The 17,245-nt window shown below is 48.9% G+C and overlaps 1 protein-coding gene across 1 annotated transcript in view; it reads right to left on the minus strand.

Annotated features, from left to right (window-relative positions):
- The window catches only part of GRIK3 (glutamate ionotropic receptor kainate type subunit 3), a 53,442-nt gene that overhangs the window by 24,725 nt on the left and 11,472 nt on the right, over positions 1–17,245 (minus strand). The window contains exons 5-9 of the mRNA XM_059488596.1: positions 16,985–17,158; positions 14,321–14,464; positions 11,755–11,862; positions 8,119–8,232; positions 5,403–5,606 (exon numbers count right to left, since the gene is read on the minus strand). Of these exons, the coding sequence (XP_059344579.1) occupies positions 5,403–5,606; positions 8,119–8,232; positions 11,755–11,862; positions 14,321–14,464; positions 16,985–17,158 (744 nt within the window). The remainder of the gene's footprint in view (positions 1–5,402; positions 5,607–8,118; positions 8,233–11,754; positions 11,863–14,320; positions 14,465–16,984; positions 17,159–17,245) is intronic.

Here is a 17,245-nt window from a genome sequence, read left to right on the forward strand (position 1 = left end):
AATAGAAGAAAGGATTTCATCAGAAGGCTGGCTAAGAATAGAAAAAGAAAGAATGATAACACAGGGTTGTGGCTTGGGCTCTCTGTCCAAGCCAGTTGACTGTGACTGGCCATTAATTACAAACAACCACGTGAGACCAATCACAGATGCACCTGTTGCATTCCACAGCAGCAGATAATCAATGTTTACATTTTGTTCCTGAGGCCTCCCAGCTTCTCAGGAGGAAAAATCCTAAGGAAAGGCTTTTTCATAAAAGATGTCTGTGACACCATCCTGTCCCTAACACTGAGATCCTGCAGTGTCTAAAAGGTGGAGGACACATGTAATTGAATTATTTGCTCCATATCCCTGGCCCAATGACATCCAAATGAAGCCCCAGTTCATGACAAGTGAGATAAAACATCCACCAGTGCAGGAGCATTAATGGGGAGCTGGCAGTGTGGTGCCATATGTATTTCTGCCAGAATTTACTGTCAGAAAATGCCCACTTATTGTGGAATTGTTAAATCAACTGTCAAGAATAGTCCCTAAGGATGGATATTACAAGTCCTCCACAGTTGCCATTGGCAGGGATTTCCATCAGAAACCCCAGTATTTGCCACATCTCTTTTATTCCCACCTGAAGTTTCATATTGAATGGCAATGTGATGTGCACTGTCGCAGCAGAAGACAAGTTTTATTTGTGAACAAGTTTGTGCAAAATGTCCAGAACAACTCATTCTGCTGGTTTTATGGGATTCTGCCCACAAACAATAGGGAAGATTTGCAGACATTGCTTTGCCAGACAACTGGAATTTATAAATCAGAACGGATGGGCCACGGTGTGCAGTGGAGCTTTGCTTGTATCAGTAATAATTTCTATGAATAAACATCAATAGCAGCTCACTGTTGCTGAAAGGAGGAGGTTTGGCAGTTGTCAGGCTCCCTGTTTGCTATGAATAAAGGGCTCAGGAACTTCTCTGCATCACCTGCGTTGCCCAGACCTCCCTGAATACCTGAGTTCAGCTCTCATGGCCCTTCTGATCAAGGCTCCTCTGCAGGAATGGCCAGAGGGGTGACAATAAGCAGTGGGCTGAGGTTACTTCTCCAGGGAATGAACTGAACTCCTCAAAACAGGGACTTTTTGTGCTGAGGATGAGCAGCAGATGAAAGGCAGCAGGGCAGGGCTGTTGCACAAGGCTGCATGGTGCTGTTGTCTCTGGATCTGCTACTGGGGACCTGTCAGAGGCAGGGTCGTGCTGTGGCTGCTCTGATTGCTGTTGCTTTTCCTGTTTATGCTTAAGGCCAGACTAGAAACACAGGGATTTTACAAAGGATCATAGCCTGAGGCATCCCTGCCTGTGGCCAGGCACGTCTGGATCAGAGGGAGAGGAGGGGGAGGATTCGTGACTGCAGCCAGCTCACTGTGTAAACACCTGTCCCAGCACATTATTCACCTTTGGGGTGCCAACTTTTGGGCATTTACCCCTTTGGTGACAGCACCTTTGTCCCCTAGACACTGCAGTCATGCACCTGCCCAGGCCACCCTCACCCAGCTCCTCTGATGCCATCTCCAGCCCAGGGGACAGGTGCCCCTTGCTTCTCCTCTCCAAATTTCAGCCTCAGCTGAGTTGGCTGATTGCTGGGATGCAGAATCTGCTGATTCCTGCTATTCAGAATCTGCTGCTCCCACGGCTCCCAGGCCCTCTGAGCAACAATAATCACCATTTTAGCCTCTCACCTCACCCCCTGCTCTGCCCAGGTCATTCAGGGAGCCCACAGCAGTTCAGCCCACCTGTGTCACAGCAGCCCAGGGGACTAAGGGGATTTTCAGCAATGCAATGGATTTCTGCACTGAATTAATCCTGACCTCACAAAATCCGGCCTGCTTTATGCTCCCACCTGAATAATTCCAATTTGTTTATGAGAAGGAGACGCTGAGCCAGAGGAAAACCAGCTCAGATAACAAACTCTGGATGTGGGCAGCCCTGTTTTCAGGGCTGAACACAGAGGAAAACCAGCTGGACACAGAGGAAAACCGCCTCAGATACCAAACTCTGGATATGGGCAGCCCTGTTTTCATCACCACCACTTGATTTGAATGCTGTCTCTAACACTTTTCCTCCTGGGTGTGAAATAAGCTCACTCTGGCCTGTTGCAGTGTCCATGGGTTGTGCCTTTCCCCACACCAGGCGAAGATGCTGCTGAGGTAGGGCCCATCTGGCTGCAATTTCACTTCTGAAGGCTTTACATAAACGCTGCTATAAAAAGCAATGGCATGCAGATAAAGGAGCTAATGGCTTCATGTGGGGCCTGGGCAGTGTCCCTGCAGGCACAAGCTCAGCCATGCAGGACAGAGCACAGAGCTGCATCTCACAGCTAAGAACTCAACTTGCCTTGGAAGAGGATGTTTGGCCCTTTCCTGCTGCTGTGTGATGATTTGCTTTTTAGATAGTTACCCAAGAAATGCTACCATGCAGGTTTGACCATGAATTTTGTGTTATTTAATGAGATTGCTCCTCAAACCTCCTTTTTGTCTATCTCAAGTAGCTGACCACAGCTTTGGGAATGACTGAAGCCTCCTGAGAGCCTTGTGGTGTCTTGCAGGACACTGGAAGTGACATGGTTTGGGCTGATTGACTGTCTGGCTTCTATTCGCTTGGGAGGGATTTGTTCCTTGTGAGCTCTGCAGTGCAGTGAGAGCTCCAGAGCCCAATCCCAGCACTGAGAGAGCTCCAGAGCCCAATCCCAGCACTGAGAGAGCTCCAGAGCCCATCCCAAGCTTTGAGAGAGCTCTAGAGGCTGCTCCCAGCACTGAGGGAGCTCCAGAGGCTGCTCCCAGCACTGAGAGAGCTCCAGAGCCCATCCCAAGCTTTGAGAGAGTTCCAGAGGCTGCTCCCAGCACTGAGAGAGCTCCAGAGGCTGCTCCCAGCACTGAGAGAGCTCCAGAGGCTGCTCCCAGCAGCAGGGCCAGGCAGAGGAGCTGTGTCCCAAGGGGCTCTGCCAAAGGGCACAGCTGCCACTCGGTGTCAGCTCTGATCTGTGTCACTCACATCACTCGGAGCAGCAGAGCTTCCACTGGGACACTGCCACTCATCTAACTCGGCAGGGCTGTTGTGTAAGAGGCTCTAAAATCTGTGGTTTGAGCTGCACGGAGTTTTCCAGAAGGAAAAGCACCGAGGCAGGTTTGCAGAGCTCCCCCATGAGATGGAGTCCTGCTCCCCAGGGCTGTCCTTGCCTGCCCTTGCTGCTCTCCTGCTCCCTGGGCCAGGCCAGACCAGGGCTGCAGTGCTTGTCACAAACTGATTAAGCATCACTCTGTCCCTATAAAGGGACATAATAATTATCATCTGCATTTTACAGATGGAGGAAGCAGTGCACAGAAGCAACTTGTCCAATGTCATTTAGGGCAGAGAGAGCAGATTGGAAGCCCAGCCCAGCTCCTGAGCCACTCATCAGTCCCAACCAGTGCTTGACTCTCCACACACCACAGTGACTCACCCAGCAAACTCATTCTTCTCCCATGAATGGTAAGAGCATCACAGCTCTACAGCGGATTATTTTTGTGTCTTTGCTGCTTAGGCTGTGGATTCAGAATGTAGCCAGGACCTGGGGGTGGTCAAGGGCTGCCCCACTTGAGCAGGATGCTCAGGAGGAGAGTGCTCTGCACTGCCTGCGCTGCTGCCTGTGCTGCAGAGAGCAGCATTCTTTTTGTCCTCAGCTTTTCTTCCAGAGGCCTTCGCTGGGAATCAGATATTCATAAAAACACCAGCTTTCCTCACCTCCATAACTGGGCCCTTGGGATCACAGGATGTGCTGGAGGCAAGATATCTAATTAGCAAACTGAGCAGGCTCTGGCCGCGAGTGGCGGTTTCAGAGGCGGCGGCGCTTTGGCGGCTGCGGGAGCAAAGCTGCTGCTCCAACAGGTTCCCTGGGGCTTAAAGGGCTCCTGGAAGTGGCCATGGAAGGAGAAGCACAGCTGCTGTGTGGCAGAGGGAGCTCTGTGTCCCAGGAGAATTTAGTAAATAAGTTGCTCTTATAGAAAATAAAAAATGAAACCGTCCGGGGCACACCTGCTCCTGCAGTCTGGATGTCTCCTCTGGGCTGGGCTGTGTCTGGGACATGCCTGGGCTCCCCAGGCTGCATTGGTGCTGTGCCCTTGCCTGTGTTTGTCCTCGGGGCTGAGAGCAGCTCATGCTGCCAGCCCAGGACACCCCATGTGCCCCTGGTCCAGGGGAAGCCTCTTCCCTGTCCCCACACCCAGCCTGATTCCCACTGTGGGACAGGCTGTGCCTGGAGCCACTGAGCCCATTTCTGTGCTGGGAAAACAGCCCTTTTCAGGAATTTCAAATTAATATTTGGAAGAGCCAGACAGAGGGATATTCTGGCAAACAGTGTGACAAGGAGCCAAGCAGGGTCAGGAGCTCGCTGTGGATATTCTGGGTCAGTGAGAAATTCACCTGTCCCACCCCAGAGAGCCAGCCCAGGGATGTTGGCAAGGATGAAAGTTTGACAAGAAAGCCTCACAGGTATGTGTGCTGGGCAGAAAGATTTTTGAATGTAGAATCTGAAGAAGGAATAGAAATGAAAGCAAGTTTTGATATAGAAGAAAAGAATTGCTGAGCCAGTCTTACTGGATAACCAAGGAAGCAAAGGGTGTGTTAGTTAGAAGGGGGTTTTATGGCTTAGAGTAAGGGATAAACTCACCTCCAACAAGAGGATGCTTTTACCAAGCAGAAAGATAGCACAGGCAAACAAGCCTGCCAATGTTGCAAGTAAAAAAAGTCTCAGAATTTTCCACTGCAAGAAAACTGAAAACCAACTTCTAGCTTAAACTGTAATGTACTGACTTTTAGTGATTGGAAAACAGTAACATGAATATGGTAATTATATTAGTTATGGTAGGCTATAGATAAAAGTTAAGGTATAGATTGGTTCTGCTGTATTAAGATGCTCAGCAAAGAAAAGTATATAATGCATTGTAACCAAAAGAGAAGTATAGAATGCATTTGTAACCTAAACTAAGGTCTCCAGGCCTGCCTGCAGCTGGAGCTGACAGCTGTGGGCACAGGCTCTGTTGCTCACAACCCTGGACCGCGGTAACCTCTTGGATACAATAAACTGCATTTTGAGGATCTGCATGGAGTCCCACATCTCTCTTTTAAGCTCTTACAGTGGTGCCCAATGTGAGGCACCATTAGTAAGAGCCTGAATGAGGGATGTGGGCCTCCAGGTCTGCCTGCAGCTGGAGCTGACAGCTGTAGGCACAGGCTCTGTCACCCACTATTCTGGACTCCTGTAACATCTTGGGTGTAATAAACTGTATTTTGGAGAGCAGTCCTGCATCCCTCATTCAGGCTCTTACAGTGGCGGGCACAGCCTGGCACAGCCAACCCTCGTCAGCCACCCATGGGCTCACTCACGTGGTCGATGAGCTCCTTGATCATGCCATTCCACTGGCCCTTCTCATCCTGTGCCCCGTATTTGCCATCCTCCACCAGGCGGATCTCGTAGGAGAAGCCCAGGATGATGGCCAGCTCCTTCAGGAGGTCGATGCAGTAACCCTCGAAGCGGTCGTTCCCAAACAGCGCCGTGTCAGATTTACGGAACATCACAAAGGGCTCCTCCTGCCCAGGGAAAGCAAAAAGTCCCAGTTCAGGGTCAGCTGGAGGCAAGGCCACCTCTGCAGGTCAGCCCGAGCCGCCAGGCACAGGCTCTCCAGGCAGGGCTGGCACTGTGACATGTTGGGAATAAATTAACTTTGCACAGCGCATCAGCTAATTAGCAACCTTGTTTACCCCACAAAATTTAATTTTGTCTCTTCTGAGCAGCCAACTGTTTTCCATTTGGTGGGATTTCAGGGAGAAAAATAACCATTTCATGCTCTGAAAATGAAGTGTTAGTAACAGCAAAAGAGGGGGAGGACAAACTCACCCCCGTGCCCTGCACACGGTACCTGCCATTCACCACAGGATTGTGGTGGAAATTCAGGCTTTGAGAGCTGTGCATGGCTGGGGCCACCCCAAAACCTCCCCACTCAGCTCACTCTGTGCTGGCACTGCCTGATGGACACTGCCCAGCTGCTGCCCAGGGAAACTTTGTGCTGTGTGCTGCTCTTCTGGCTGCCTGGGAGAGCTGGGGGTGTGTGACCTATAGCAGGGCTCCAACACAGAGGACAGCTAAAGCACCTGTGGATCCCTCCCCTTGAGCAGGGGCTGACAGGTGGAGTTGAAATGGACACACAGAGAAGTCCAGCATCCTTTGGTGCCTCTCAGGCTTGGGCAGCCACTGAGGACGAGCAACATCAGGGAGCCTGAGGGAAAAACGTGTGGAGGACAGATGGAAATGGAAAAGGTGGTGGGCAGCAGGCAAGAGCTGGAAGGCAAGAGGAGGCTGAGGTACCTCCAGCGAGTCCCTGGCTCAGACTGGGGGAGTCTGCAGGGTTCCTGTCCTTGCTGTGGGGTGGCCAGAGAGGGAGGGTGAGGTAGGACTGCGCTTTGTGCTGGCAAACACCCTCTGTGATTTTACCCAGGCATGGGGGGGCTTGAAGAGGCGGGAGGGCAGGTCTGGAGCCTTCATTAGAGCACTCACAGTGCCTGGTTTGGTGGGGTGCTCTGAGGAGGGGGCTCATATGGTGCTTGTCTTTGCCCACCTGCCAGCCCCAGCTCTGCCCTGGGGCTCTGTGCTCCCATGGAGGGGCAGAGGGTGCTCCTTTGACCCAGCAGCAGAGTCAGGAGGGGATGTGGCAGCACACAGGGCCCCATTTGCAGAGTTCTAAAGCCCAGCTGATCACATCACGCCCATGGAGTTTAGCTTGGCACGTGCAGCTCGGCTCAATCCTGCACTCCCCCTCCGCCTCCTCGGCTTTCTGCTCTGGAATTAGTGCTTTGTTTGTGAATCAGCTGAATCTATGGATCTCGATATAAATCCATGGCTCCAGAGCAGCCATAAAGCACTATTAATTTTGGGAAGCGCTGTAGGGATTACATACATATTTAACAGCCGAAGCACTGAACATTAGGACGTCGCTCGCTTCAGTAATGTATCTCCAGGTCTCAAACATTTCCTAGGGGGTAATTCTGAACTCTGTGAACCACTTATTCACGGACTATTTCACAATTTATTACTGAAAATAGCCAGACATCCAATTCACAAGCTCTCTCAGTTTGCTAATCGATTTCTCAGTGAAGGTGCCCTCAATTTCATAACTTCACAGTTCCCATATTGCTTGGGGAGAGCGGCACTGGCTGCTGGGGTAATATTTCTCTTCCAACAAGTCACTGCAATATGAGCAAAAGGGGAAAAAATAGCCTTTCATGCTTTTTCTTTTAAAGGCTCCTCCTATGGCTCTTCTCTCGTCAATTACAGCAGTGCAGAACTACAAAGGGGTGTTGCAAATGCAAATAACATCCAGGGCTCTATTTTATGTTTCACACTCCGGCATACGCCGTGCAATCACTGCAGAACTCAGGTCTGAGCACATTCCCTCCTCCCCTGGGCACAGGGATCCAGGACAGCCCTGGTTCCAAGGTGGAAACCCCCTGGCACATGTGCAGGCCCATGGAGTGGCACAATTAATGGGAACTGATATCACCCCGTGCCTTATGTAATTCCTACGTGCTCGCAGAGCTCGAGATGGAAATGTTGCCTGAAGAAAGTCTGTCAAAGGCAGATGGTTGACAGTCCCCTCCTGGCTCCATCATTTTGCATTATGCCACAGCCTTTGAGGTGTGGTGGGAACCATGGCCTGGACCCAGACAATTCCACAGCCATGGAAATGTTTAATGGGAAAAAATGTCATGTGGTGGATGGGAAGTTCGTCAGGAGGAGTGGCTGATTTGCAAGGAAAGCTGCTGCAGCATCTGTCTTTGGCTTATGTTCAGCTTCCACCCTGCTAACCCCTTGCTGAGGGATCCAAGACCTTTGGTTCCAGCCCTTCTGCCCTAGACCAGGTGTCCCCTGTCTCTGTTCCCCTCTGGGCACCTTGGTCCCATTCCTTTTATGATACAAATCCCCACTATACCGAGTCCCATCCTTTTAAAAGGCACTGGGGTGCTGTGAGCTTTCAGAGCCATTGGGGATCCCTGGGTTATCCCTGGGGCTGTGGGGAAGGACAGTGACAGGCTGGCAGTCCCCTACCAGCACCGTGGTGACAATCAGGGATCTGTTGCTCAGCGAGTCCGTGACGTTGGGCCCTCGTCCTTTGGAGATTTCTGTGATGTTCAAACCATCTGAAGGGCTCCATGCTCCAACCTGAGAGGAAGCAAAGCAACACAGTGAACCCCCCATCTCCAATTCCTCAATCCCTACCTGCATTCTTTAATGTTCCCAGCATCCTACTGGCCTGGAAAAGAGAACTTCCTTCTTTTCTCTGCAGCAAACAGCAGCAAAACTGGAATTACCATGAATTAACCCTTCAGCTGCAGGTCAGTCCATGTTCCACATGTGACACGTTCCACAGCCCCTGTGCTGCTGCAGTGGATGAAGACTGTGGGGGCTTGAATTTAGGGGCCGAATGAATGAATGAATAATTTGCAAAGGCACCGCATTGAGCAACAATCAAACCACACTAAAGAGTCAAATCTGGGCAAGGATAAAGCACAGCGAAAGAAAAATAACCACAGATCGGAGCCCATTTTCTTTCTTTTCCATTTCCCCACCAATTTGCTTTGGTGGGGAGGATTAAAAAGGCTCGACCAGCTCTGCAGATCCCTGATAGGGCCCATTCCTGCTCTCTGTGCCGTGGCAAATCAGCTGGAGGTTTCTAACACATCCCTAGGTGTGCCATGGGCCCCCCTTTGGGAAATCCCTGCAATAGGGGGGTCTCAGTCCTGGCTTCAAACCTGGAGGAGGGGGTGGCACAGGCACATCAGCTCTACTTCAGGTGCTCTGTTTTCTCAAGCTGTCAAATGTAATAAATTATTAGACTTCAATGAAGTCTATTGATCCAGAAATGGCAAAGCATGTCTCTGTTTAAGGAAGTCATCTGGGCGAGGCTAAGCCTGTTAACCTGATCTCCACGGTGCAGGGGAGCCTTTGGGACAAACTTTGAAGGCAGGAGTGGCTAAAGGACTGTGACAGAGAGATAAAATGTCAGGAAAGCTGCAGGAATGTGGGAGTGCTGCCAGAAAATGGAGCGGGGTGGCCATGGAGCCAGCCTGGCAGGGAGAATAAAACAAACCCCACCTGGAAATGGGAACAGAACGATCCATCTGTAGGGTCAAACTGCAAGGTGGAACTCGGAGAGAAGCCAAAGGCAGGCAGCTCAATCCACCCGGGAGCCAGCAGCATCCCATCTTTTATTTATTGCTGTTTTTAAGATTCTTCAGCCTCTTCAGCAGTCCAAGGGGAGAACTTGGTTTTACTGCATCCCCAAAAAGAGACTTTGTAATGAGCAATGCTGCCTGGCAAAAAAAAATTGTCATAAATTCTGGAAGAGTTTCCGTGAACTTTGTGAAAGGTTTTAAATATTTCAGGTAAAACCGAAGCGATCCCCCATCTCTGCCTTGGATCACACAACAGCTGCAATGTCAAAAATTATTATTATTGTGGATGGGAAAAAAGCAAGCCTGAGAGGCCCCAGTTTGCTGCACTGCAGCCCAACTCACTTCTGCCTTGCTACGTTTTCTTTAAGAAAATTAAATGCACGGCACTTAAGACTGAATTAATCAGTTTAAAATATTAAAAAAGGAAGAAAAAGGAAAAAGTGCTTTAAGAGAACTGTGTGAGTCAGATAGTCAAACTATATGTAATTAGGATTTGGTAATACTCCTGTAATCCCTGGAACATCCAGGAGGTATGAGGATCAGGGGGTTCAATCCTAAAGCTCAACAAACATAAGCTGTGATACATAAAGCACAATCCAGCTGGGATTTGTTTGTAGTTTGGTGTTTGTTAGTTCAGATTAACTATTGACAGAATTCTGGCTTCAACAGAGATTTGACATCGATACTTTAAAACCCCTCTGGAGCTGACACGAAGCTTTCAGGAGAATAATGGTGGGAACTGTGAAACCTCTGAATTATTGGCGACAAAAGTTGATGGGGTGTGCAGGGGACACGTCGAGGTTTGGCAGCTTCCAGTGGGCTTGATGTGACAGAGAACTGCAATAACTCCAGCTGGTGCCAGCTCTGCTCAGCCCACCTGAGAGGTGTTGGTTTGACAGGTGATTCTGTGGCTGTGCTTAAACATTTGGATTCATGTGGTACAAAAGGCTGGAATGTTTTCTATTATCTGCCCAGCACAGCTCTCCAGCAGCGCCTCGGTGCTGCTGGACTTCAAAAAGATGTGTTGTTATTTTTGGGTTAGGCTCTATAAACAAAATATTTTGTGAGGAAATAAGGCTACAAAGGTCAGCTGCTGCTCAGTTCTTGCGAGCACCAGCACCTTCCCCAGCTCTGTGAGACTGAAGGTCACTGGGTTGATTTGAAACATTTCTTTTATTCCTTATTTGACACCAAAATCTCCCCAGCAGGAGAGAGCTGTAGTGACCTTGAGCTGTGTTACCTGAGGCACAGAGCTGCTGCTGTGTTGGGGAAGTGTGGCTGCCATTCATTTCAAATCCCAGGAAAACCAAACGGTGAGGAAAGGGGATGTGGCACGGGAGCCTCCCCTCCAAACAGAGAATGGATCCATGGCTGCCTCCAGCCCTGGGGCTGCCTCCCTGTGCTGAGTGATTAATTCCCTGCACCAGCCCCCTGTGCTCTCAGGCCATGCACAGGTAATTGAAATCCCTCCCTGCTGCCAGCCAGGTGTCCTGTGGATTCAGAACCTGTCCCCCTGCCCAGAGGGACAGAGCCAGCACTGTGCCCGGCTGCCATGGGCACCTGGTACCTGTCTCAAAGCAGACTCTGCTCTAGAAAGGGCCTTGCTGCCCTGCCAAATTCCTCCTGTACAGATGATAGACACTTGTAGCAGGACAGGGACACAGAGCTGCTCACAGAGTAGTCAGAATCATGGAATTTCCTGGAAATCACAGCTCCATGTGCTGCAGCCGCTCGCTGCTCTGTTTGTCATCAGCTGATCTCACCTTGAAACCTGCAATCTAAGGGCTTTAAGGCTGTGTGTGTTGCCTTTTTATTTTAAGTTTGCTTTTTTCAAGTAATTGAAGAGAAGGAAATTAAGTCCCCAGGCACACCTGGGATCAGATTTGCACATCATCATGGTTTACTGTGCCCAGAGGAGATCTGCACTAATTTGGAGGACCTAAGGATGCAGTCTTCATGCCTTTGACCCTCATGACACCCCCAGCCAGACAGGCAAAGCCACCTTATCTTTTTTCCTTATTGTCCCTTAGATAATAAATAAAATACCCAGTGCATCATCCTGTAAACTCCAGGCTGTAATAAACTGGGGTTGTTCCCAGCCTTGGGCAATTTCATAGTGGGAAATGACTGCAGATGATGATCTCCAGTGCTGTGTTCTCCTCAGAGAAGAACCGAGGGTTTCTGAGCCAGACCACCAAGAGGGAGTGGGACAGGCATCATTCCTGCCTGCTTAGGGCAAGGAGGGGTTAATGGATGCTCAGAAAGTTTCTTTTGCCTCCACTATCCCAGGAAAAGTGCCACAAGCACTTCTGCAATCTGTAATCCCACGCACTGGCTTCAGGGCGAGTGAGTCATGGTTGAGCATGGAAAAGGATCTGAGAAATCCCACAAAGTGAATATCCTTTTATATAAACCCCAGAAACCTGGAATCAATACAGCACCAACCATCTCTGTTGCTGAGCACCAGCGTTATCCTCAGCCACATGCAGATAAAACAAACCCTGCCTACCTTTTCAAGGCCGTCTTCTTTGAGACTGATGATATCCAAATCAAAATCTGTCCGTAAACCACTGGTTTTATTAAAGACAATGCGTCCCGTTAATCCTTCCCATTGGGCCTGTGCAAGGGAGAAAAAGTAGCAGGGCTGTTACTCAGTATCATAAATAATCTTTTGCCCTCCACTGTATGTTCTTTTAATTAGTCCTTATGCTGGTTCTTTCTCCCTAAAGAGCCTGATTAATTAATAATCCCTCCGCTGCTGCTCAGACTGCAGACGGAGCTGGAGATTTCCTTCCCTCTCTTGCAGTCCTTGCTACAATTTCTGTTCGCACCTTTTGTGCTCACCAGCTGTTGCAGGACGTGATGACTCAGTAGAAAACGACTTGCATTTATCACAGCATCCTTGTGAGCTGCCTTCATCCTTGTGGTGCTGACAAACACTGGCTCTGGGGCAGCTCCAGCCAGGAGAAATCCCTTTGTGCACCAACCTGCTGCTGCTTCCAAGGTGTGTGGAAGCTTAAATGATGGGGATGCTTCCCTCTGTCCTTCCAGAGGGACAGTGGAGCAGAAGAGGCCAGGAATGTGTTCATGCAAGCAAGCTATGAGGTTTGGAAACAGGCACAGGAGTCTGGGGCCATGTGCTGCTGGTGCCCTGCTTCATTTTTTGGCAGCATAAGGACAGGGAAGGTGCTCACTGGGACTGGGGACATCCCATTCCCAGAGATTTTTCACTGCTTGGCTGACTGAGGTCCTGAACAGCCTGGGCTGACTGGGATCAGGAGCAGGAGCTTGGGGTAAAGATGCCTCAATTCAATTCCACAAAAAATCCTCTATGTAATTCGATTTCTTTCCCACTGTTCACTTTGCAGCACCCCTAGAATGAATCTCTCTGATTTAGGAGGTGATAGAACCCCTATTGCCAGGTGCTGTGTGCCAGCAGAGCAGGAGCTGGGGGACACTGAGGTGTCCAGTGCCTGGGACAGTGCTGGATGTGCTGTGGCATTGTCCTGAGGAGGATGCTCCTGCAGGAATGCCAGGCTGCTGCTCAGCATCACATCCCAGCAGTGTGGAGCTGAGCCTGGGGATCTCTCCCCTGAGCATCCCCATGCAGGCTGCTCACTGAGAAATGTGTTTATTTTATGGGTGGGGGAGCTTGAAATATTCCAGTGTGATCAAGGTGCCATAATGTATTCTCAGGGGGAGTAACTGGCGTTTCTCCCAGTAAACACGCTCCTCTGGCTCTCCCTCATTAATTCCTGAGCAGCAGTGACAGCCTGCTCCCAGCCTTGCCACCCTGGAGTCCTGGGGAGGCTCTGTTTGCTCATTTGGGCGTGCAGGTGGTTTGCCTGTGGGATGTGCAGCCCTCAGAGCCCCTCGGGAGCTGAGGAAAACACGGAATGTTTGAGGAGCCCAGCTGGAGCACACACAGCTGCGTGCTGAGCCCTGCAGCTCCCACAGGGCTGGTGCCTTTTTGGGCTACCTAAAAACAGAGGCCAGACAACATTAAGGCAATAAAAAGGGTTATATTTGTTGAAGGGTCTTCAGGTACATTTTGGGCAGATGAAGGGACTAAACTCAAAAAAATGGATGATGACAGGTTTTCACGCTTTTATAAGTTTGGTCCATTTGCATATTGGTGGTTCATCCTCCAGTTACAGCTTCAGGTCATGCAGTCATTTTACCCCAAGTTTGCTGCCCCCAACTCACTTTTGCTTCCATCTCTCAGAGCCTGAGGCAGTGAGGTGTCCCTGATTGCCAGGCCTGGAGAGGAATTGTTGTGTCAGCCCAAAATGGGAAATATGTCACAGACATACTTTATGAAAAATCCTTTCATTAGGATCTTTTCTCCTGAGAAGCTTCAACTTCTCCATGTTTTGCTGCTTTGGAATGTGATTTGGACAATTGTTTACCCAGCATGTGAAATTGCTTTTACTCAATGACCAATGACAGCCCCCCGTGTTGAGGCTGTGAGCAGTCAAGATTTTATTATCATTCCTTTTCTATTCCTTGCTAGCCTTGTGATGAAATCCTTTCTTCTATTCTTTTATTATATCATTTTCTTATAATATAATATAATATAATATAATATAATATAATATAATATAATATAATATAATATAATATAATATAATATAATATAACAACATGATACATACAACATAATATATATAATTATTATAATTATACATAATTGTTCTATATCATATATAGTTATAATTATATGTATTGTTATTATAATTAATATATATAACATAAAATAACAAATCAGCCTTCTGAAACATGGAGTCAAGATTCTCATCTCTTCCCTCATCCTGGGACCACCACAGCAGCTCACACTACATATGGAGCTTAGAGTGCTACACTAAAGACCTACAGGATTACAAATAGATGAAAAAAGATATAAAATAGATACAAAAGCTAAAATCCTAAGGCATCAGTGGGAGCACTGAGGGACTGCACAACTCCAGTCCAGGGAGTTTTCCAACGCCGGACCTCCCAAGCCTCCACTACCTACCCCCAGGAACCTGCTGCTCAGGGGGAATAATGTTTACAGTCAATTAAAACCACGTTTTTACCTCTTTTATGAAGTTCATGAAGCGGCCGCCGAACCTCCAGGCCTTGTGGCGGTGGCACTGCAGGGAGTTGACGGTCATCTGCGGCGCGCGCTGGTAGCACACGGACACCACGTGCACCGCGTCGTACAGCAGGGCAGCGTCTGTCTAAAGGGAAGGGGGGCAGCGTTGGTGGCTTGCTGAGTGAAAAATGCCAATTTTGTGATTGGTTTTTTTGCAAATGTTCAAATGAATATTGTATGTGTTGTGTTAGAAAGTGATGCTGTATTAATTCTCTTAAGTGGTGCGTTAAATATATTTTTAGGTTGTAACAAAAATTGTTAAAATAGAAAATATACTGTGTAAGGTACTTTTTTTCTAAAGAAAGGACTGGCAGCAAGATAGCAGTCACAGGACACCTAAATCTTTCAGAGAAAGAGAACTTATTGCTCCATTATCAGAAGAAATCAACTTCTTCCCGCCTCTCTCAGGCAGGAGGACACCGTTAGGATTATGAGGAGGAAGCTGACAATGACCAGACAGAATCCTGTGTTTGAATGGAATTTATGCATCATATATGAGATGTATGAATATGCAACAGGTTGTTGTTTTTAAGGATTAATCCTCTGTTAACGTGGGTCCTTTTTCGGGCTGCCCAGAAAAGGTACTTGGCCATCCGTAACTCTTTGTTTCTATTGTCTCATATTGTCCTAATCCAAATTGTCCAAATTATTATTCCTCTAATTATATTATTATTTTTATAACCATTTTATTACTATTAAACTTTTACAATTTTAAAAACAAGTGATTGGCGTTTTTCACAGTAGGAAAAGGTGGAACCTGCTCTGAGTTACCCCCGCCAGCCCCAGGATTTCTCTGCCTGTGCTCCCTGGTGGTTCCTTGGTTGTTTAGATCAAAAGCTCGGGGTTTTGCCTAAAATCAGCGATTCTGGAAGTGCTGTTTGTCTGTTCGGGTTGTTTCTTGCACATTTCCTGCTGTGGTGTCAAAGAGGGAGGCAACGGCTTCTAAATGTGGAAGGTAGTAACAGAGTTTTCTTATTGAGTCTGTTTTGTCTGAGTGTAAAAAAAAATATACAAGAACATATTTTCTACACTATTTTATACATGGGAAAATAAGAAACAGAGATATTTGTGGGCACACAGTTTTCCAAAAATGACACAAGCTGTCACCAAAATCAGGACCTCATGGCTTTGTAACATATTTTAGCATTTCAGTGATCTGAACTAGGGAGAATTTTTTCCCCCCATATAATGTGATGATTTTAGATTCAATTTGAGATGCCCCATCTTACATCCAAACACTGATCAAGAGAATTGGATTTATTTTTCACTCTGATGTGGTAAGACCTCCTAGTGAAAATACATTATTTGCTGGCTTCACGGAGCCACGAAACAGATGTGAGTGTAGCAGCAGCGTAATAAACCACAATAAACAAAATAATACAGCAAATAACTGAGCAAACATCTCACAGGACGTAGCCATGGAGAAAATCCTCCAGCCTTGGCAGCCATCCCTGTGACCTTCCCTTCCCTCAGCAGCCAAGCATGAAGAGCAGGAGCCCCACCTGCATCCGTGGGCGGGTATGGACCACAGCAGGGACAGGTTTGGGAATTTGGGGCTGGAGGAAAGGGGGGGCAAGGATATATCCATGCAATTTCATGGTGAATTACAGACTGTAATGCCCAGCTGAGTCCAGGCCCCAGTGGATAGACGCCTGGCAAAGAGGAATCAAAGGCAGGATCCCTCTGAGAGAGCAAAGAGGGGATGGGGACCGAGCTGTGCTGCAGGCACAGGGGGGCTCAGCCTGGGGAGAGGCAGGAGCCTGGGGAGAGTGGGGGTCTCTCCCCTAACAACAAACACAGCAGCAGGGATCTGAGGAGCCACTTCAAGGTGAAAGTCTGGGAGGCTTTGCCACTTTCTGGCAGATCTAAGGGGAAGGGAAGGAGGGAGGCAGTCAGCAGTTCTGGGGGTCGGAGACAGCCTGGCAGGGAAGACAGATGGGCGAGCAGGTGCTGTACCTTCCCAGCAGTAACTCAGCAGAGCAGAGCTGCCATCAGGCCCTAAAAGGAGTCATCAAAGCTGCAGCTCAGCCCATCTCTGCCCATTGCTTTGGCTCTTTCCCCTGCCTCAATCTCTGCAAAATGCCTGGTCCAGTCTGGCTGTGTGCTGTGCTCCCAGCCCTGGGTGCTGGTGTCCCTTTGCTCTCAGGGCTGAGAGCAAAGCCAAAAGGGGTTTGAGAGCTCAAAGCTGGACCCCTCTGGGACACGTCCTGGCTACCTGCCTTGTCTGGTGGCAATCTGTTGGCAGCTGGGCCTGAGCAGAAGCGTTACCACAGCAATGGGGTGTGGGCTTCACCCCAGACTTTGAGGAGCAGTTGTTAAAGAATCTGTGTCCCTTTGCTCTTGGGGACAGCTGGAGCCCTTTGGGACATGTCCTGGCTTCTCTGGTGACAATCTGTTGGCAGCTAGCCCCACAGCAGTGGGGTGTGGGCTTCACCGCAGACTTTGAGGGACAGTTGTTAACGCAAGAAAGCACCTCAGGGCAGACACCTGGAATGAGTTGTTACTGGTGCAAAAACCAATAGAAGTAACATTTAGGCCTCAATGACTGTCCCAGCCTTCCTGCCCTGCTCCCCAGACCCCTGTGCCCTGTTTGAACTGCCCGTACCATCATCACACCATCCAGGAGCCCCAGCTCGGCCTTGGGCGCTGACTGCAGCCTCTCCATGGACCACTTCTCAATGATGGAGGACACGTGGGGGTTCTCCACGTTGAGGATCCGGAAGCCGGTCAGGTTCACCCCAGAGTAGCGATATGGTTCTAGGTCTAATGCATAAAGATCCTTAAAAGAGAGAAACCGGTTTTAAACATTTTGCTTAGCTTTGTTTTGTTTGAGTTTTCTGCGTCGGTCGGTGTGTCTGTGTTTGGA

This window comes from Ammospiza nelsoni, chromosome 25 (assembly GCF_027579445.1).
Source record: "Ammospiza nelsoni isolate bAmmNel1 chromosome 25, bAmmNel1.pri, whole genome shotgun sequence".
NCBI lineage: Eukaryota > Metazoa > Chordata > Aves > Passeriformes > Passerellidae > Ammospiza > Ammospiza nelsoni.